This window comes from Rhinoderma darwinii, chromosome 8, assembly GCF_050947455.1.
Source record: "Rhinoderma darwinii isolate aRhiDar2 chromosome 8, aRhiDar2.hap1, whole genome shotgun sequence".
Taxonomy (NCBI): domain Eukaryota; kingdom Metazoa; phylum Chordata; class Amphibia; order Anura; family Rhinodermatidae; genus Rhinoderma; species Rhinoderma darwinii.
The window spans coordinates 114,172,828-114,195,958 of NC_134694.1; the positions used below are offsets into that span (position 1 = coordinate 114,172,828).

At 44.4% G+C, this 23,131-nt stretch overlaps 1 protein-coding gene across 3 annotated transcripts in view; it reads right to left on the minus strand.

The window, feature by feature from the left end:
- The window catches only part of PBX2 (PBX homeobox 2), a 28,380-nt gene extending 14,235 nt beyond the window's left edge, over positions 1-14,145 (minus strand). Inside the window, exons 1-2 of one of the 3 annotated variants that reach the window (XM_075836462.1) lie at positions 13,424-14,145; positions 4,730-4,803 (exon numbers count right to left, since the gene is read on the minus strand). In XM_075836462.1, coding sequence (XP_075692577.1) covers positions 4,730-4,803; positions 13,424-13,626 — 277 coding nt within the window. In that variant the 5' untranslated portion in view covers positions 13,627-14,145. The remainder of the gene's footprint in view (positions 1-4,729; positions 4,804-13,423) is intronic. The other 2 variants (XM_075836459.1, XM_075836461.1) reach the window with 2 other exon arrangements.
- Between the last annotated feature and the right edge of the window lie 8,986 nt (positions 14,146-23,131).

Below are 23,131 nucleotides of genomic sequence, written 5' to 3' on the forward strand. Positions count from 1 at the left end.
TTCTGCTGACATTTTTTTTTGGGTCATCAACTAGTTTTCCACAGACCCTGATTGGCATATGAACCTTTTTTTGTTAAGAGTACAGTCGTCTTTTTTTCAACCAATTCAACAGATTTTTGTTGCCCAGAAACCCTTGTTTGTAATCGCTCATTACACAGATACACTAGAAATTATTCCAAGAACCGCTCGGATTATTGCCCTATCAACCGGGAAACTAATTGTGTTTACGCCCATTATAACAGCGCTCTCTGCTGCCTGCCAAGTTCTATTTTAGCAGATAGGGATGAGTAGGAGCCCCCACTATATCTCCTCACATTATATTCAGGCGCTAAATATTTCACATCTTCTTATAGGGGCACTAGGGTAGCGCCTGACAGAACAGCGGCAGAGGGGGACTCATGTCTGACCCACACAAATGACAGCACCCGGTGGTCGACCCACCGCTTCCCTATTTGTTAGGATACATTCACACGAGCGTGACAGATTTACGCGCATACAAAACGCGTGTAAATCTGTCCGTGCGTGTTGCGTTTGGCAAGTGTTTTTCACGCACTTGCAAGCACTTTTTTTTTCAACCTAATTGATGCGTGACACACGGACAGCACACGGATGTGCGTCCATGTGCTGTCCGTGGTTTTCACGCACTTATTGACTTCAATGGGCGACTAGGTGCGTGAAAATGCACCAATATAGGACATGCAGTGTGAAAAACAACGCATGTATGAATGGTCCCATTGAAATCAATGGGTCCGTGTGCAGTCCGTTGTTTCAACGCACAGCACACAGGCGAGTATCACGCATGTCTGGATGAGCCCTTGGTAGAGAGGACTGGATGAGTGTTTTCAGATTAAGTGACATCACTTCACCCAGTGTGGTGATGTCACTACCTCTCGGTCCACCCCACATGCTTATCTTCTCCCAGAAGGCAACTGAGCTACAGTGCACTAGTGCTGCGGTGTGACACTACACCCTGATGCGGGTCATGTCCTAAGTATTGTGTCCGCCGATGCAGTGAGTCCATGATATGATGGTAACAGCAGCCACCAGTACCTCAGAGCAGACATCCCTGGCAGCACTGCATCGGGTATTAAGGGAATTATAAAACAGCTACTTAAAGGCTTTGTACACGTTTGAAATCAGTGTTTTGTGCACCTTTCTAAATACTTTTTATTAATACTTATTTTTACTTTTTGAGATACAGCTGCTTTGTATCCTGTATACAGAGTAGCTGTATCGTTCGCTGAGACCTGAATCCGTCGGGTCAGTGGCACTGACGGGTTGAGTGTCAGCGGGTCGAACCACCTGTTATCGATCACATCTAAATTATAAGATTAGATTTGATCGGCAACAGCTCGATCCTGCGTGTCAGAAATACACACTGAAACCGTCAGTGCCGCTGACCTGATGGATACAGGTTTCAGTGCATGATACAGCTGCTCTGTATACAGGATACAAATCAGCTGTATCTCAAAAAGTAAAAATAATTTTTAATGAAAAGTAATTAGAAAGTTGCACCAAACACATGTAGGGCGGATTTACACAAACGTGTAATACGTCCGTGCAACGCGCGTGTTTTTCACGCGCGTCGCACAGACCTATGCTAGCCTATGGGGCAGTGCAGACTATCAGTGATTTTTGCGCAGCGTGAGTCCACTGCGTAAAACTCACGACAGGTCCTATATTTCTGCGTTTTTCACGCATCACGCACCCATTGAAGTCAATAGGTGCGTGAAAATCACGTGCACCCCACGGAAGCACTTCCGTGGGACGCGCGTGATTCGCGCAACAGCAGTCAAAAGTATGTTTGGAAACAGAAAAGCACCACATGCTTTTCTGTTTACAAACATCCAAACGGAGTGTCATAATGATGGCGGCTGCGCGAAAATCACGCAGCCGCACATCCTATGTGATGACACACGGAGCTATTAAGTGCCTTTTGCGCACGCAAAATGCCACGTTTTTTCCGTGCGCAAAATGCACACGCTCGTGTAAATCCCCCCTCACTGACATGACATTTTTATTTAAAAAAAACATGCTATTATTGTATAATATACAAGCCGGGGGAATGAGATAATGGTGACCAAGACTGTATGTGCCACAGAGGTAGGCCCTGAAAATACGGGGCCCAGGCCAGAAAAAAAAAAGTATATTATGGGCCTCATTTATCAAAACCAATCAGAGTTAGGCTTTCATTTTTCCACAGCAGTTTAAGAAATTAAAGCTGAGCTCTGATTGGTTGCTATGCGCAACTAGGAGAGTTTTACTTTTAGACAGTTTTGGTAAATGAGGCCTAGGAGTGCTGTGAACCCTTTGGTTATATATAATAGTCATTTACCAGTGATGACATTTGGGAATATTCTCATTACAGTATTCCACTAAAGTTGACAGAAAAGAAACTAGATCATTTACCAATAGATATTTTTTATATGGCTGTATATAATAACGAGAGTATAATATATATATATATATATATATAACTGCATATGAGAAAGTGAGGGAACCACAGACATAACGGTGGCGAGAGCAGCTGAGGAGGCAGCCAGGGATATGGAGGCCGCACGCGATTATATGTGTGTGCACTGTCAGACATTTGATCTGTACTTGCCCTCCCCCGCTCCATTACCAACTGCACAGTGGGGGGGGGGGACTCATTAAATAGGAGAAGAGGAGGAGGAGGAGGAGGAGGGGAGATCTGGAGTCCATGATCCTCTATTGTTATACAAATTATAAACCGCCCCCCTGTTCACCATCAGCGGCCTCCTGTACATATGTAAACAGTCCTGGACCGAACATGTGCGGAGGGGAACACACCGAGTGGGGGATAGATAATATATAATTATTATCACTGGGACCCCCTTAATGAGCCGTTATCACCAGGGTTACCGCAAATGATTTTCGAATCATTACATGACGCCTATTGAAATCAGCGGCCATTATTACATATCAATGGACGCCGGCAATCAAGGGTTGGAAATTACAACTGGCGTCAGAGAGGTTGAAGTTTAAGCCATCTGAATTTTACCAGGGAGATAAGCGGCATCTCCTTACTGAAATAATATACACGCTTGTCTGGGCTGAATGCGCAAAGTTATGGAGGACCTGAGGAAGATACAGGAACGATCATTAAGTCAATTGTGATCTTATGTGTACGGCTATCTTAGTACAGGGCTTCCCCCGCCATTACTTATAACTATAATATCAGGGAACAGGACACAATGGATGAGACCCCAAGATCTTGGAGAAAACCTTGGTGTTTAGTTGGGACATCGGCCATCTCTAGGGACTACGGACGCAACGTTCAGCTCTTGAACTACATGACAGGGGGCAGGCCCGTCATTTCAGTTGCCATAGCAGCCAGCATGAGAGGGCAGAGAGCAGCGGCTCGCACCTCAAGTCCCCTGTCATGGAGCATGCAGCTGAAGAAGGAACACCCCCCCCGCTGAGCAAATGCAAATAACCGGGAGGTGAACGATCAAGAGAAGAGGAGCTCAGTCCCTCCTAGAATCACAATGTACGACCAGTAGAAATAAGCGGACAGAACATTTCTCCCTACTAATATGGTGGCCATTACAGCTGCCACGGCGGTTATCACCCCACTTTCCCAAATTCCTTAGCGGCACACATTTACCTAGTCGTGCAGTGATACATCCTCCACTCGACTTTCACTGAAGTTGCCATTCGGGGTCCAGAAAAGCTGTGTGACTTGCCCCTGGAGTGGAGCTGTAAGGCCTAGTTCACATTCAGTTATTTGCAGGCAGAAAAAATCTGCCTCAGGATTTGAATTGCCAGCGTTTTAATGTTTTGATTTTTCACATTTTTCGCTTCTTTTTTTGTGCCCGTGACAGTTGAATCTAATGCAAACACCGCGGGCAAAAAAATGCTCAGAAACTAGCGCCGCAGGTTTATATGCCTGCCATTAATTTCAATGGGAGGTCAGAGGCGGAAACCACTCAAAGAAAGAGAATGCCACTTTTTTTTCCCCGCAAGCGGCTGACAGCCACCCGGGGGAAAAAACCGCCTCTGCCTCCTATTATAATTAATGGGGGCGATATGGGACGATTTTTTTGTCGCTTATTGTGACACTGTTTCCGCTGCAAAATCGGCGCCAAAAAATTCAGTGTGAACTGACCCTAATGGTATCAATACAGGGCCAGCCTTAGATGCGCAGAACTAACGATAAATGCCCCCCTATTATGAAGTACCAAGATGGGGATGGAGGGAGCATGCTCCAGGTCATCGGGACCAGTGGTGCCCCCTTCAGTAGGGACAGGTAATGGGCCTTGTGTAACTGCACAGAACACACACCTCTAAGGCCGAATTCAGACCACCGTAGTATACGTCCGTGTGACAGCAATTAAAACAACGGCCGTCACACGGACGCATTTATTTCAATTGGGACGTTCACACGGCCGTTGTTTCGACGGACCGTGTGAAGGGTCTGTTGATAAATAGAACCTGTCCTATTTTCTTCCGTTTTCACGAATCCTTCCATAGACTCAAGTCTATGGAGATCCGTGAAAACGGGAACCGCACGGGTGCAACTTGGAGGTTAAAAACAGCCGCTTTTCACATCCGAGTTTGCACTCGTTCGTGTAATCTGGCCTAAGGCCGGCCCTGTGGCCATATCGGTTGTCACTCAGCTTTCCAAACAACAGATAAAACTAAGAAACGAACGGCCGCTGATATTATTGATTTAATACAAGTAAAGGAGCGCGGTCACATGTCTCACCTGTCTTCTCTTTTATCTCACACAGTACACTGAAGAGCGCCGGTTTCATCCGGTGGCAGTTTAAGGCGTGTTTCCTGTACGGGCCGAAAAGACAGAAAAAGTTAATGGAGTAAAATCCAGAGACTCTGATATTATTTAACGGGTGATAGAAGATAATTGGCACTTTGAAATGAAGCGAGCAGAGGGGGGAGGGGAGGTGCTGGGAATAGGAGTCTAAACCATAATATTCCGCACTCTTCAATTTATGATGCAAAAATAAAGTCATTAATAACAACATAATAAATTCTAGACATGAGAAATAATAAAGAAGAGTCAACTCAGCAAATTTATAGAAAGTGATGGTTCCGTATTACAAGCCGTAGCGCAATCTTAGTGTTACAAAGTGCGTGCCCACTCTGTGCGGAGGTCACAAAGCCCCTGTATTTTTTAGCGGTCCCTTTAAGGGCCCTTTACATGTAACTATAGTAGGTCTGGAATGATATTTATTAGAATTGGCACATTTATTCTTGCACATATTGGGGGGGGGGGGGATTTATTAAGATTAGCGTTTCATACGCCAGTCTTAATATAAAGCGCAGTGGAGTAAAATTCCTAATTTATTATTTCATAAATTCCCCCATTGAGTCTTGTAAGGAAACTGCCAGGTGGTTGAAGCCCCATTACTCCTTATAATAGGCACCTCAGCTTCCCAGGACCCATTTGTGAAGAATAAGGCCTCATGCACACGACCGTAGTTTTGTAGCGGCATAATATCCGCAAATGCGGATAGTATAGGACACATTTTATCCTATGGGCCAATGCATACGACCGTGGTATCCATGGTCCGTGCATTGTCCTGGGAGCCCGGACCGCAAAAAAATAGGACAAGTTATTTTACGGGCCGCATTTGCGGTCCGGACTCCTTAAAATCAATGCACATCTTGTGTGTGAACGGTCCATGACTGTGGAAGGCCCGCGGATGACGCTCCGCTGCCGCCCGTGCCATAATCACGGACAGTGCACACGGCTACGGTTGTGTGCATGCGGCCTTAGGGGGGAGATTCCGGTCAACATTGATTTATATGAAACGCCCTCATCATTTTCAAAAAGAAGGTCTGTAGCAGCTGAGGCGTGTATTATGATGTCCTTCAGCCGAGGTGTGTATTAGGATGTTCTGCAGCAGCTGAGGCGTGTATTATGATGTCCTTCAGCTGAGGTGTGTATTAGGATGTTCTGCAGCAGCTGAGGCGTGTATTATTATTCTGCGATTCTGATTATTAACAATCACATGTAAATGATAATTGCTCTGTGTAAATGGGTTATTAGAACAGACACTTATCTAAAATCCAACATGTTGGATCCTTGGCCATCCATGACCTCACAGCACCCGTATACAGTGCACCAGAGCGGGTAGACCCCTATACTATAGATATAACCACATTCTACGCTGCGCTTCCTATCCATCACCCCTCAATGAGTGATAAAATGATCCCGGCAGCTGTAAAGATAATTATTCCCGTACCTATAGAACAATGATGTGGATGGCTGATGATTCTTCGGGTAGTCGGGACTACCTTGAGAATTGAAAACCACAGCAATAAGCAGTTCAATGGTATACAATGGAAACAAGGTATATTCAGGACTTTTGTAGCAATGTATAATTGGGTCAGTGTCCTTGGAAAGATCCTTGGGAACGAGCAGGTTCTACATCGTATATAGGCGGAGATGAAGCAACACTGAGCAAAACTAATTCACTATTCTACCTAGTACAGGGCCTAAGGGGGCGGAGCATGACACAAGTACTCCAAGATAACCGAAGAGAGAGAATCCCTGCGGCTTCTTCTGTACATCTGATTATGTGTTAAAAGGACACTCCAGGCAAAACATATACACTGTGCCGTGCCTACTGCAGGGCCTGAGGGGGTGGGGCATGACACGGTGTATTGGTTTTGGATAAAGTGTTCCTTTAAGACGTAATCACATGTACAGAAGAGACCATGTCGCATGCAATGATCCCTCCATGGTTAACCGCAAGGCAATTAAGGTTAACCATGCGGTTAACCATAAAAAGCCTCATCCAATGCAACATTACTGTCATGTCCATGGCCGTGGGACGTCAGGCTCACTCACCTCCTGACGGCCGCAGCCATGGGTCTGCGAGCGCTGGCCCCAGTCTCCTCCTAAGGAGACGCGAGGGCTTACCTCGGCCGGGTCTCGTAGGGTGCGCGCGCACGCTCATGCCCGCTCGAGTACCCTGGACTATAAGAAGGGCCCAGCCCCCTCCACCCATGCCTGAGCGTTGTTGTCGTACCCAAAGTTTGTCTAAGCAAATGGTCTCCTAGTGTTTCCCGGTTCCCAGTGTCCCCCATTCCTGTACCTGTATCCTGTAACCTGTATCCCGTGTTATCCTGGTCAAGTGCCGTGCTGAGCTGTAGTCATGCTGTGCTGTATACCACGCCGGTACTGCTACTCCACGCCTGACGTCTGCCTGCTGCCTAGTCCCAACCGAGCCTGTCTTGCTACTGTCCGAGCTGCCACAGGTACACTATACAAACTATAGACTGTGCCCTGTTGGCCAGCTGCCATACTGTCAAGGCGGTACGGCCCAGTGGGTCCACGTACCCAACGTGACAATTACATAGCTCTACTGAGATTAAGGGCTCATTCAGACGAGTGTGTATTACATCCGTATTTCAATGGGACCGTTCACCAGATCGTTATCTCAGCGGAGAGTGTGAAGGGTCCGTGAAAGAAAAGGACACGTCCTATTTTCCTGCGTGTCACGCATCCCTCCATAGACTATAGTCTATGGGGGATCCGTGACACCGCGTCCCGCACGGGTGCACCTCGGACGTGAAAAACTTCAGTTTTTCACATCCGAGGTTGCCGACGCTCGTCTGAATGTAGCCTAAGGGTATATAAAGTCATCATTTGTATATAATGCACATTAGTGACATCCTGGCCTGTGGCTAGTAATTTATTTTAATAGATGATAATAGGCTATAGACATTAAAGAAGTCCCGACACCTGTTTCTAGCCTGAAATGACTGATAACAGAGAACAATAAATATTTTAGTGTCCCGTATTATTAGTAACCCCGAGAAACCGTTGAATACAGACATATTTATAGTACTTGGTTTGTACATTACCACCGTCTTTGTCATCATTCTGCCGGAGCCACCGTCCTCATTACCCCCCTCCCCCACAAGAGATTTTACATTGAGTGAATTGGTGTCGGCATCATCCCGCTCTGTCATCAGTTTTCTCTGTGCAGAAAGTACATCCCATCTCGTACTGATCAATAATCCCCATTTTCATTCTACTCTTGATCTATTACATCAATCCTGTATGGACCGGCTCAAGAGAAAAAAAAGCAAATTAAAGTTACACCATCTCCTGCAGAGCCGGCCATTTTGTCTGCACCCATTAGAAGGTGGCCATAGACGTGACGAGAGAGGTCCGGGGAACCATCATCAAGAAACCTGCGCCATTGTTTAAATAGAGATCAGTCGGCAGATTGACGTCCAAATAGAAACCATGTCCGATGTTATTGGCCGTGTCCTCAGACAATGAGGCCGTACATGCGCTTCTATTATCAATAATCATACGCCATCAACATAACATGGCACAATGACAAAAACACAACATGTCCAATAAATATGACCAGCGCCAGACGTCGGAAACAATCTTTTGAGCAAAATTTTCATCAAATTATTGGTCGAACCAGTCTAAATTGGTCAATATGGACAACTTTCATCCTGCGTGTATGGTCAGGTGTGAGTCTTATACACACGTGTGTATTGTAAGGCGCACAAGATGGAACTGGAACCTTAGGGTGCCCATACACATTAGATTAACATTGGCCATACCTGATGATATCGGTGGGACCGTCCCACACTCCAATGTGTTTTATGGTGTCCCGACTCTCCCCCAGATGTCGGGGGAAAAGAAGGATCTTATTGGATAACAACATGCCCGATCCTTGGTTCTCATGAGAGATAAGCTGCTGCCTGAAGAGTCTGGCAGCGGCTTATTCCCCTCTCCCGATTGAGTACCCATGCACGTTCGGCCCAGGCGAGCGTGAATTTGTATGAGGGGGTCTGGAGGAATGGCTGTCGGCCGACGAGCCTTTGGTCAACAGCTATCTAAGGTGTGCTGAGACCTTTAGATGACCATACACATTGGATAAAAGTCATCCATCCCAGCGATTTTTGGCAAGACTGGCTGACTAATGTGAATGGGTGTGTTCAGTGGCATAGGGCTCGCAATGGTCACAATTGCGACCGGGCCCACAAGATCCCCTGCCACATCAGGTCCTTCAGGACCAGGCACACAAGGTCCTGACGCTAGTTAACACCAGGACGTTGTGTGCGGCGTCACCTGTTACACCCAATCTCACTACTCAACTGTCCCGAGGCGAAGATGTGGGTAATTCCTCTGTCATTTGTGCTGCTAAGGCGCTTCAGGAGGGCAAAATGAGCGGCCAGGTACCAGCGGTGTCCATGGGCTGCTGAATTCTACCCGCCCTGGTCCTCCATACGCTGCCATTGTACGGACAATTGTCTGGCTGTCTGCTGCCGTCTTCTTGCGGACCAAGACTGTGCCTGTGTGCTCCAGGGTAACACCGTACAGCAAAGTCATGCAGGCGCCCGTGCTCCAGTATGACTTTAATGAAGAGAATGCCCCGCTGGTCTCTGCCCTCAAGAAAGGTGAGACTTATTAGATCCTCTATGTTCCATGCTCTGTAAGGATATATTCAGATGTAGCAGTCATGTCAGGGTCTGAAGGGAGAAGTGTCCGCTCTAGGCGTGAGCGGCGGCTGCAGGGAGGGGGGCCTCATTCAAAATTTTGGTATGGGGCCCAGCACTTTCTAGTTAAAGCTCCTGGGGGTGTCCCAATTATTTTGTCAGCTGATCGCTACCCAGTTTACATGGGCCAATAATCCGCCTGACATGCATTCTTAGGTAAATGCATTCCCGATTATAGGCCTTTAGTCTACGTTACATGTGAAGTTGCGTTAAATGGGGTGAGCTGCAATACCAGACATAGCCTATGGACAACGGTGGTGCTGTTTTTGGAAAAGAAGCAGAACTTTTTTTTATTCTCACACAACCCCTTTAAAGAGGCAAATAACTGTAGTCTACAAGTTCAAGGCTCCGCATCCAGATCATGTGTCCACAACAGAATCAAAAACTCCCGAGTTATAGAAGGACATCGTCACTAATAGATGAAGTTGTCAGATTTTGACTGATCCTAAATGGTGGTGCCCTAGGATGGTAACAACTATGAGGAGCTCACAATATAATCTGCCCGACACATGAACTTGCACCCACACTGGGCAACGACACAGGAAACCACTAATCTTCCAGTATGTTTACAGACAATGAATAAACCCCCATGGGATAACAGGCAGAACATACAACCTCCACGCAGACCCTCAACTCATTGCAAGACAGCGGCGCCAACTACCGCACAGAAACATTGCAGAATTATACATGGGGATATTATATTGCTGGGATTTCTCACACCCGTCATGCTATAAATAGGCCTTTAATGAGCATCACACTTATAATGTTTTATGGAGTCAATAAACTTAGTGAGATTCCTCTTATCACGATAGATACTGGAATTGTACCTGTGCAAGGAGAATCTGTCTTATCTAAAGTTTTCCCTTATCCTGTACATACGTAGCACTTATAGCATATGGGTGCCTGTTATTCGAGGCAGAGAATTGCATTTCTATCTAATTTGCATTAATTAACATAAGACAACATGACCAATGAGCTTCCAAATAGACACTAATGGAACAGTGCTCCTAGTGGCCAAACAGTGAACAATGCGAAAACGACTGATGAAGGCAAATCATTAACGAATTGATGCTTTCTACTCTAAGAGGAGATCTACACAACACGGTTCTATGTACAAATTATTCATCTGACTCCTTATCCTCCATTCATGGTGTGTTAATGTTTTAGGATTTACCTTTACATGAATGTCATAACACCGCTGGCTTTTCACAGGTGGACATCTAGATATGTTTGCTCAAGACACAAGTCACACATTCCCAGGCACTAACTTGAATCAATAAAAAAAAAAAAGTTGACTTCTTAGCAGGAAAGTACAAGAAACTGACCTTTTCAATACCCTTTTCACACAGTAGTTGCCCCTCCCTGGGCCCTATAGGGCCACGGGCGCTACTTCTATGGTACCTGTGCCCCTTTTACCTGTGCACCAGGTGTCATAAATGCCCCCTTATGTGTGTGTAGGCGGCAGACCCATGTAAATGAGGTATCTCTCTGAGGAAACGTCCAATGCAGCTTGTAAGCAAACAATCAGGGTTTATTGGATCACTTATGTCCACGTACACACTTGCTCATATACATGTGAAGTGTGTCGGGGATCCATGTTTACAAGGCCTAAAAGATGAAGTAATAATATATAAATGTGACAAAAAAATGGATCATGAGCGGCGCTGCTACTTAGTAATAAGGAGTAAAGATAGTAGGTAACTATTTATTATAATCCAGGCTACGCGTTTCGATGCCGCACCGGCATCTTCCTCAAGCCAAAGATGAAGTAGTCAACATGATGTTTGCAAACCAGGTACAGTATGTATACAGAGAGGGGCCCTATGGCTTCCCCCTAGGACTCATTTATACCCCCCATCCTAGAAGACGTATATGCCCTTTTTTAACCTATGGTCCGGTACCCCTTCCCTTGTTTGCCAACATTGATGTGCCCATGAACAATGGGACCAACCTGAGATAACCAGAGATGGATCCCCATGGATGTTAATATGCCTACCCATAATTCCCAGTAGCGGGGGAGTGCCTTATGTACCCTATTTCCCCCCCCCCCCCCCCCCAATACTGTTTACATAGAAACCCTTCCTAAACATTACACAAGTATTATAAATCCCCACATCCCAGGAGATGCGATAAATTCCTAGTATTCAACGTGCTCACTTGATATTAAAATATATGATAAACGTTCCCCCATAAATAGCAAACCAACATTGGTGCTAGGAACGTCTTAGGAGGATCAACGCAAATTCTGAGGTTTATAGGGTAAATGAATCACCCTGCTCCACGAGGGATGGAAACCCGAGGTCTCCCTGGGCTCTTAGAACAACATGGTTTTATGGGATTAGCCGTGTTGTCATCAAGAGCCTTTTATAGGGTGAATTAAATGTCAATAAATGTGCAACAAAATACCTGGAGCTTCACTCGGCCCGAACCCAGAGCTATATTGAGGTTATGGGTTAAGTATAAGGTTTTATTATTACAGGGATTTAAAGGGATACACAAAGGGCCATTGTCCTATGGGGAACTGGGCAGAGCACTGTTATTTAACTTTTTTTTTAAATTATTATTTTTAATTTTTTTTTAAAAGTGAATTAAAATAGGGATAGAAATTCACATACACACACACACACACACACACACACACACACACACACACACACACACACACACACACACACACACACACATACACACACACACACACACAATGTTTTGTATGATTTAGTCACATTTAAGTATATTAGGCACAAGGCCCATAAAATATAAGTCAAACTTACGTTTAGGTTCAAATAAAATAGAAAAACAAAAAAAAAAATTAAAAATACACACACATATATATATATCACATTGGGTTAAAAAAAAAAAAATAATTGACATTTGCATTTTTTTAGATGTATTTTAAGCAATAGTAAATAGATTTACACTCTTAATAATAATAATAATAATAATGATATTAATAATATTGAGGGTTATTATTATAATATTATTATTTTTTTTTAATGATATTGTCCCAACAACTCAGAACAGAGATGAAAACAACCTGCACAACACAGGCCACGTGCTTTATAATCACAAAGATTTATCAGTGGAGCTTTTTTATTTATTTTTTTATTAATATTTATTGAGACATAATGTAGCAATCTAGTATATATATATAATAGATTGGACTGGTACAGGCAAACTAAAGCATACATTATACTGAAGGAAATTAATACATAAAAACTTATTTTTATATATATATATATATATATATATATATATATTTATTTTTTTGTTATTTTTTTTTTATATATATTTTGAAAATATATAAAAATCTGATGCTGGATACAATAATTCCCTCCAGATTTTGGGAGCAGAGACTGAACTCTAGTAATAAAGATGAAATCTGCACATTGTTCCACTTTGATAAATTAATACAAAACTAATTTGGTTATTATGATTTCCTTTGGGAGTTGTAGGGATTCATTTAAAATGTTAATTGATATAATTATATGGAGCAATGTGACTGTGTGGCTCTTCTTCTTGGCTGGGGTTTCCAAACTTTTAACACTTTCATAGGGTAAACAGATGCCTTTAGCAAGTTTAGAGGGTAAATAAACATAATAAAAGGCCAGTAATACCCCACTAAGTCACAAGGCAATGCAGCCTGCTAGAATAATGCTGTTTATATGCAATTAGACCTTTACAAGGACAATAAGGCTCCTTTGTGTCATGTAATAACCTGATAAAAGGGAATTGTAGGGCTGAGTGGGTGACTTGTGTATGGGATTATGGAATGGTTGTATAGGGTTAATAGCACATTGCAAGCTCCTGTATAGGTGAGCACACAATACTGGATCCTATGTACACACAGCCCCTCACCAACCACCCCCCTCATCACCAACCACCCCCCTCTCCTCCTTGCACTCACTTTGCTTGGGCCTCATCCAGGCTCTGGTCAGTGATAGTCATGATCTGTTGCAATATATCGCCAATGTCCTGCTTCCTGGGCTCCCCATTGTCTGCTGGGGAGTCGTGCATGGGATGGGGGGTCAGGGTTTGGGGTCCCCCATGGATAGGGAGCCCTGGGATGCCCACCCCCCTGGTCTGGAGCAGCCTTCCTTGTTCATCCATCTCCCTGTCTATTGGATAGAAATGGCTCTCTTCCTAGGTATTGATCTGTTTTCTTCTCCCTTCCAGCTTCTTTGCCTTGTAGAAGTCACTCCTGTCCTTCACCCAACTCCTTCTTCTTCTTCTCCTCCTCCTCCTTCTCCTTGTTTTCCAAGTGTGTCCCTCCTCCTGGAACTCACACTACGGACAGTTGGGGCTGGGGGGGGGGGGCTCTGGTGGCCCTTGGCTTCTATTTATAACCGGGCTCTGGGGTGGTGGAGCTCGTCCCCTGCTCCGATCTTCTCTTCTTGCACAGATCTAGATCGCCCAGTCTTCAGTCGCTCCCAGATCTAGATCGCTCCTGCTGGGGGTGCGCCGACCCGGAGACTTCTGCAGGAGGGGGGTGATCAGCCCTCTCTTTCTTTCTTCCTTCTTTATTATTGGGTCACCCAGGATCCAGCAGCGATGTTCCAGGCTGGGAAGAGAGGAGTGTAAAATGGTGAATAGCTGGGGAGAAGGGGGGAGGAGAGAGGAGGAGGAGGGAGGAATGTGGCCCTGGTGCCTCTCCCCTCATGCACGATTCACAGCTCTCTGCTGCCTCCTGACTGTCACATTTCTTTCCTCTGAGCCCTCTCTCTCCAGGAGGTGTCTTCATTCACTCACAGCCCTGGTGGCTACAATGTTGCCTCGTGTGATACTTCCACTGACTGCCATTCATGATGCTGCTTACCAGACCTGCTACATTGTATCAACCGATCACCCCTCTGCACCAAGCAAGAACTGAGAACATTCTCCTGCTACATTGTATCATCAGAGAGATAATGCCAACTCTAGTGCTACATTGTATCAACATAAAACCCTCTCTAGACCTGGGAACATTTCTGCTGCTACTTTGTATCTGATGAAAACTAATTCCAACTCTAGTGCTACATTGTATCAGCATATCACCCTTTCCTGCACCATCTAAGAACGTATTACATCCTTCCTGCTACATTGTATCAACTCAGATCCACTTAAAAACGTATTCTACTACATTGTATCAACCTACCTGAACCAAGCAAGAATGAATATCCCTTCTGCTAAATTGTATCAACATATCACCCTTTCCTGCACCATTTAAGAACTTATTACCACCCTAGTACTTCACTGCAAGAACTTATTACATCCTTCCTGCTACATTGTGTCACCTCACATCCACTAATAAAATATTTATTCTACTACATTGTATCAACCCATCTCCCCCTCCAGCACAAGGCAAGAGCTCAGAACTGAGAATATCTCTTCTGCTATATTGTATCAGCAGGGAGATAATTACAACTCTATTGCTACTTTGTATCCACACATATCACCCTGTCCTGCAGCATCTCTAGACCTTGTGACATTTATCCTGCTACATTGTATCATTTGAATACTAACAACAACTCTACTGCTACATTGTATTAACATATCACACTTTCCTGCACATGTAAGAACTTATTACATCCCTACTGCTACATTGTATTAACTCAAACGTCTGAAAATATTTCACCTACTACATTGTACCAACCCATCATCCTTCCTGCATGAAGCAAGAACTTTTTACATCTTTCCTGCTAGTGTATAAACATATCACCCTTCCTGCACTATCTAAGAACTTGTAATATTTCTCCTACTACAATGTATCAACAGAACTGATACAATCTCTCCTGCTATATTGAATCAACCTATCACCCTCTCCTGCACATCTAATTGTTACATTTCTATTGCTACAATGTATCAACAGAAAACTGATCAAATCTATCCTGCTATATTGTATCAACATATCACCCTTTACTGCACAATCTAAGAACCTATTACATCCCTAGTACTACATTGTATTAACTCAGATCTTATAAAAAAAAAAACCTCTCTCCTACATTGTATGAAACATCCCTCTTCCTGAACCAAGCAAGAACTTTTTACATCTCTCCTGCTACAGTACATTGTATCAACCTATCACCCTCTCTTGCTCCATCTAAGAACATGTTACATCTTCTCCTGCTACATTGTGTCAGCCCAGAACTGATAACATATTTTATTTCCTTCTATATTGTATCAATAATAAATAAAATGTATTGTCTATCATAATAATTATCTATATGTCTATGTGCACAAAATTCTCATTTATTATTGATCAAAATTGACCATTCATACATAAAAAGTATCATTAGTGGCATTGGTAAATGTAAATGTCACTCGTCTTACATTCACAATACATATGATGCTACAACTGAACATGAGTTTAAAGATGGCAGCATATGTACGATTATTGTACAAATCGAAATATCCATCAGATACTCATAACCATTTTTCATATCACCGATTGTCTTTGGTGGTTTGAGAAATTGCGACTTGTAAGGCTGGGTTCACACACACTATTTACGGATATAATTCTGGCGTTTTAGCCCCGAATTACGTCCGAAAATACGGCTCCAAAGCGGCAGCAAACATCTGCCCATTAATTTGAATGAGCTTTACGATGTTCTGTGCCGACGGTCATTTTTTTTACGCGCCGCTGTCAGAAGACGGCGCGTAAAAAAGACGCCCGCGTCAAAGAAGTGCCTGTCACTTCTAGAGACGTAATTCGAGCCGTTTTCCATTGACACCAGGGAAAAACAGCTCCGTAATTTCTGCCGTAACGGATGCTGCCGTGTGAACATACCCTTAGGCCCCCTGCACATGGCCGTAGCTGTGTGTACGGTCTGTTATTACGGCACGGACGGGCAGCAGAGTGTCATCCGCGGCCCGTCCACAATCATGGGCCGTACACACACAAGATGTGTATTCATTTCAAATGCGGACCGTATAATGACGTGTCCTATTTATTTTCCTCCTGTGCATGACGCCGAAATGTGACTTAACTCATTACATTCATTATCTATTCCAATTTCTTGGCCATGTTGTGATCTCAGAACTTATTGCATCTTCAGATAGTTCGTTGTTATCTATTTACTACCCATTATATACACCGCTGACATATTCCAGTTGGTGCGAAGAGTCGGTCACTAAGGGCAAAGCCACACGTGGCGGAATTCCTCTTGAATTCCGCAGCGGACACTCCGCAGCGTTAATCCGCAGCGGTGCCGTTTGTCCATTGACTTCCACTTTTATTTAGCAGTGTTCGTTTAGACGATGCGTAAAATTCCGCTGCGGAGCATAGGCTGCGGAGCGGAATTTGGTGTCCGCAGCATGCTAGGGCTGTTGCGGAGTTGTGGCGGACTGGTTGCGGACTCACGGCGGAATTTCTCCATTGACTTCAATGGAGATTCTAAATTCTGCAATGAAGTCCGCAGCTGTCATGCACATGTTATGTGTGCTGCGGATGCGTCTTGCTTTTTTGACATGACATTTCTTCATTCTGGCTGGACCTATGTATTTCTAGGTCTACAGCCAGACTGAGGAAGTCAATGGGGCTCCCGTAATGACGGGAGCGTTGCTAGGAGACGTCAGTAAATAGTCACTGTCCAGGGTGCTGAAAGAGTTAAGCGATCGGCAGTAACTGTTTCTGCACCTTGGACAGTGACTATGATCTCAATATACAGCAACCTGTCAAAAAAATATAAGTTCATACTTACCGAGAACTCCCTGCTTCTGTCTCCAGTCCGGCTTCCCAGGATGACGTTTCAGTCTAAGTGACGGCTGCAGCCAATCACAGGCTGCAGCGGTCACATGGACTGCCGCGTCATCCAGGGAGGTCGGGCTGGATGCCGAAAGAGGGACGCGTCACCAAGACAACGGCCGGTAAGTATGAAATTCGTTTACTTTCACTAGGGAAAGTGCTGGCCCTTCTCTCAATCCTGCACTGATAGAGAGAAGGGAAGCACTTTTACCGCAGTCCGCAGCAGCTAGTCCGCATCAATTTACTGCACATTTTGGGCAGATCCGCCGCAGAATCTGCAACGCAGATTCTGTGCGGCATTGATGCGGACAGTTGCGGAGGAAATCCGCCACGTGTGGGCATGCCCTTACACAGTCTCATGTTATTTCCTTACATTAAGGGCAGGTTCACACATGGCGGAATTGCTGTGGAATTCTCCAGCGGCCGTTTTTTACAGTTGTTTCAATACATTTTTAGGCAAGTTAGTTCAGACGTTGCGGAAAACTCCGCTGCGGACCATAGGCTGCGGTGCGGAATTTTCAGTCCGCAGTATGAACTGCCTGTTGCGGAGGAGAAGCGGAATTTCACTGCGGATTTCAGCCTTTGCAATGCAAAAACTGAAATTACCTGTCAAATATGCAAATGTTGGTGCAGATTCGTTGCGTAATTGCCCCAAATCTGCACCAACATTTGCAGCGGAAAAACTCTGCCACGTGTGAACATGCCCTAAGGCCTTATTAAGACGAGCGTTTATCTTGCGTCTGCAAATAACAGACCGTATTTGACACATTTCAGTTCCATGGGGCATCAGTTTTTTATGGTTGGTGTACATTTATTTTATTTTTTCTCAACATTTCTTTAGCAACTGTTGCGTGAAACACGGACAGCTCACAGATGATGTCCGTGTTCTGCCCATGATTTTCACGCACACTTTAAAGACTACAATAGGTGATGTGGTTTAAAAAACAGACCAGAATAGGACATGCTGTGAGTTTTACGCAAAGGAAACACGCCGCGTGAAAAATCTTAGATGTCTGAATAGCCCCATTGAATTGCATAGGTCCGTGTGCTGTCCGTTTTTTTATTTGTCTGAATAAGGCCTAGTAGTATTTCTCCCTCAAATAAAAATCTTCTGTTGAGCTTTTAAAAATTGTGTTCCACTGTTCATTATTTATGGAATATCGCTAGGATGTATCATGACTGTCTTATCAGTGGTAGTCCAGATGCTCGTGACCCCCACAGATCATGAGATTGAAAGGGCCATGCGGAAATCAGCGATACAGACCCTTCATTCTCCACCACTCGGACCCCCACCGATCATAACATATCCTAGCGAGCGATATTCGATAACTTTCTGTGATGGGGATTTACTTGCAGCTTCCCTTGTGATCCATAGACTCAAGAATTTTTCAAATTTGGGCTACACTCTATCACATACATATCTACTCTCCTAGAATGTCCGGGAAGGCGAGACCGCCCAGAAGAGTAGATTCATTGGTGGTTCACAGTGATGGCAGTAGGGACCAGTTTTTTTTCCCTGCTGCATTCACAGTACCGTGTACATACTCCGAGGTGTAACTTGAAGCTCCTGGGAACCACCGCAAAATCTGTAACCCGCCTACCATGCACCAGTTATACCTACCATGCACCAGTTATACCTACCATGCACCAATTATACCTACTATGAGCCAATTATACCTACTATGAGCCAATTATACCAACCATGCGCCAATTATACTCACCATACACCAATTATACCTACCATGCGCAATTTATACCTACCGTGCGCCATTTATACCTACCATGTGCCATGTATACCTGCCATGTGCCATTTATACCTACCATGTGCCATGTATACCTGCCATGTGCCATTTATACCTACCATGTGCCATGTATACCTGCCATGTGCCATTTATACCTACCATGTGCCATGTATACCTGCCATGTGCCATTTATACCTACTATGAGCCAATTATACCAACCATGCGCCAATTATACTCACCATACACCAATTATACCTACCATGTGCCATTTATATCTACCATGCACCAATTATACGCACCATGCGCAATTTATACCTACCGTGCACCAATTATACCTACCAATGCGCCAATTATACCCACCAATGTGCCATTTATACCTACCATGTGCCATGTATACCTGCCATGTGCCATTTATACCTACTATGCGCCTATTATATCCACCAATTTGCCACTTATACCTACCATGTGCCAATTATACCTACCATGCGCCAATTATACCAACCTCGCACCCCTATAGCTACACCCATGCCGCTACCGTACAGTGACAAATGCAAAACCTGATTACTGCGCCAGGTAAGCAAAGGGGCACTATAGCTGGCACTATGTCAGGGTACTGTGGTTGTCACTAGTTTGGGAGCATTGTCGCTGTCTGACACTGTTATGTATTCAAGGGCATGCCCTATATTTGTGTATACGCCTGAAGTAATTTTTCAAAAGAAGGCAAGCCTGTACTATGATACTGATCAATCTCTGGTGCACCGCTGCTTGTGAGGGGAAGGATAATTATTGGGGTTCTAAGGAATTAAAAGGGGTTTTCGAAATACCCCTTTAACCTATGTTCATATACTTCGAGGTGCTGGAATATAAATATAATCTGATTGGCTGATAATAATTTTAGTGTATATATATATGTGTGTGTGTGTGTGTGTGTGTGTGTGTGTGTAGAGGTCTGTCTCTTTTTTCGGTGCCCCCCACCCCTCCCTTTCATGCCCTTCCTCCCCTTATCTCCTATTTCCTTCCAGCTATCTCCCACCTCATCAGTCATCCTCTATCTTAAATAACAAACATCCTCGCTGATAATGATTGTGTATGTTTATTGTTGCACTGACATTTCATTACATTTCTGTTACTTTGTGTCGCTGACATTGGATGAGCCAAAGAGAAGTCATCTAAAGAACAAATCCTTCTAGAATAAAAGATCAGCAGTAAATACGAGTCCTGGAGTTGTCTCTTATATCTATGTCTGGAGGTGACGTGACGACCATTATGTCAACCATTACTACTCCACCGGGGGAAATCACCCAGCTTTTCCAGATTCCTGAATGGCAACTAATGAATAACTACGCAGAATTTTACATTCAGGGGTTTGGGAGAGCTGGATGGAGAATCTCGGTGGAAGCTTTACTGGTTTTCACCCAACTTTCCGAAGCAGACGAATAGAAAAAAAAACATATTGGCCATGATATGCTGCATTATAGCACCAGGACCCCCGTGGTTCTACTTAAAGAGTAAGGGTATGTTCACACGCAGTGTTTTCAGACGTAATTTTACACCTCGAATTACGCCTGAAAAAACGGCTCCATTACGCTTACAAACATCTGCCCATTGCTTTCAATGGGTTTTACGGCGTTCTGTTCCCATGAGGTGTAATTTTACGCGTCGCTGTCAAAATACGGTGCGTAAAAAGACGCCCGCGAAAAAGAAGTGCATGTCACTTCTTGGGACGTTTTTGGAGCCATTTTTCATTGACTCCATTGAAAAACAGCTCCAATAACTTCCGTAAAATACGGCGCAAAAAACGTGAGTCGTTACAAAAACGTCTGAAAATCAGGAGCTGTTTTCGCCTGAAAACAGCTCAGTATTTTTAGACATTTTTGGTTACTGCGTGTGAACATAGCCTTACTGGACTTTCCAAAAACGTTTGATATTTCATAGAGATTTATGAGAAGTTTTGATCATTGGGGGTCAGGGTGCCACCCACGTCGCAAAAACAAAGGTGCAGAAACGCTCATCTGAGAACACTGCACCTTCGGATTTGATCGGCGCTTCTTTTCAGACTGAAGAAGGATCGAATAGACGTTCTGTGTGAGCTGTGTACAGCCAAGCGAGGAGCGCCAATCACAACCGAACCTGCAGAGCGCTCAGCGATCAGTGGGGTCTCAGCACCCGGACCAAAACCAATCAAAACTTCTGATATGACATATCAAAAGTTTTTTGAAAGTACAGATACTCTTTACCAAACTTTCAGTAAATCACCACATGGTTTTAGGATACTACATTGATATAATTTTAGGACACATCCCGCAACCCCCGGGGGATCTGAGGGGGCCATAGTGTGTTATTTAGCATTTACCTCCTTTTGTACTAAGGATCAGTGGAGGCGCCAGTGGTCGGACCCCCATGATCTAAAAATGAAACCATTAATTGTGGCATTCTTATTTTATGACATACCTCCCAATGTTTGGAGAAGTGTTAGACACAGTTTAATAGTACCAACAACAGTACCATAGCCATGGTCCCTATATAACAGTGCCGTCCATGGAGCCCCATAATTGTGCCAGCCACATAACAGTGCCAGTCTGAGTACCCTGTGATAAAGCCAACCACCGTCCCTCTATAGCAGTGCTGTTCATGGTGCCCTTATTACAGAGTCAGTCACCATGCCAATCAGAGTTTCCCAATAACAATGCCAGTGAAAGTGCCTCATATCACCAAGCACAGTACCTCATGACAAAGCCAGCCATAGTGCCTCTATATTAGTACCAGACACAGTGTCCAATAACATTGTACAACCATGATGCCCCATAACAGTGCCAGCCACAGTACCTCAAAACCATGCCAGCCACATTGTCACCACAACAATGCCAGAGTGCCACATAACAGTACCAGCCCTCTCTTTGATGAAGCCAACAACAATGCCTCTGGAACAGTGCTGATTTTTTGCTTTCATAACAGTGTCAGCCAGTTTCCCCATAACAATTCCAGTCAATGTGCCCCATAACAGAGCCAGTCACTATCAAAAATGCTCTCTCCTACCCTATCAGGAAGTTACACAAGAGTAAACAATCCGCTCTGGTTATAATACACGATTCTACACTTTAAATCCTAAAATGATGTCATCTTAAGGTCCAGTTATAACTGATGACATCATTTTTCATTGCTGTTAGATATACTACATATAGAAATGTATTAGGCTGGCGGGAAGACAAACAGTCCCCTACTGGCGCCCCCATGCCCCTTCACACCCATGGCTGTAAAAGTAATCATCATCCATGCTCCAGTATAGGGGACTGGTGGCCATGTCCCTGTGTCTGGTGCTGGTGGCCATGTCCCTGTGTCTGGTGCTGGTGGAGCATATCCATAGACACGGCCAGTCCTTCACCACTATAGAGAATGGCACTGCTCGATCTCCACAGAAGCATGATCCAAAACTGTCACCTGAGTCAGCAATATCCATCGCTAAGCAATAATCTCAACGCATATTTGGCCCATACTTAGCAAGCAGTACCCGATAATAAGGGGCACCTCTCCAACCATAGATTATGGGCATAGTAATTACAATGACCATCATAGAGTCATTTTCGCTCCGACAATCTCAGCTGCATGTATACCCGGCGCTAGGGTCAATTTACACGTCACGATTTGGCGTGCAGTTTGATTGCTGCCGACCACGCTTGTTCTTAAAGGGACATACACGACAAAATATCTGCAATGATGGGACAGCTTGAGCTAATTGTTTTAGTCACATACACATAATGATAATTGTTAACAATCATGACTTCACATATGGCCACCTATAACCTGGTGCAATATATTATACTGCAAATTACCAACAATTGAATTATTATAATAGAACAGGAAAGGCCGGGACATGGAACACAATCCGAGTGCCAGTGATAATGATCTGCTGGTGATATGAGGCCCCCTCTATCTCCAGTGAGGGGGGGGGGGCAGATACCTTCTCTCTCCCAATCCCATTATCTCCTCATTTATTTTCCTTTGCTTTTCAAGCTGTTGGTTTAATTATTGGTTGTGTGAAAAGGGGAAGAGACCCTCAGCACCGGCCATTTACACTTGAAATAACCTGGAGGGGGCTGGGGAGGAGTGCACAGGGGTCTGTATTATCTGGGGAATTTTAGAGATAAACAGC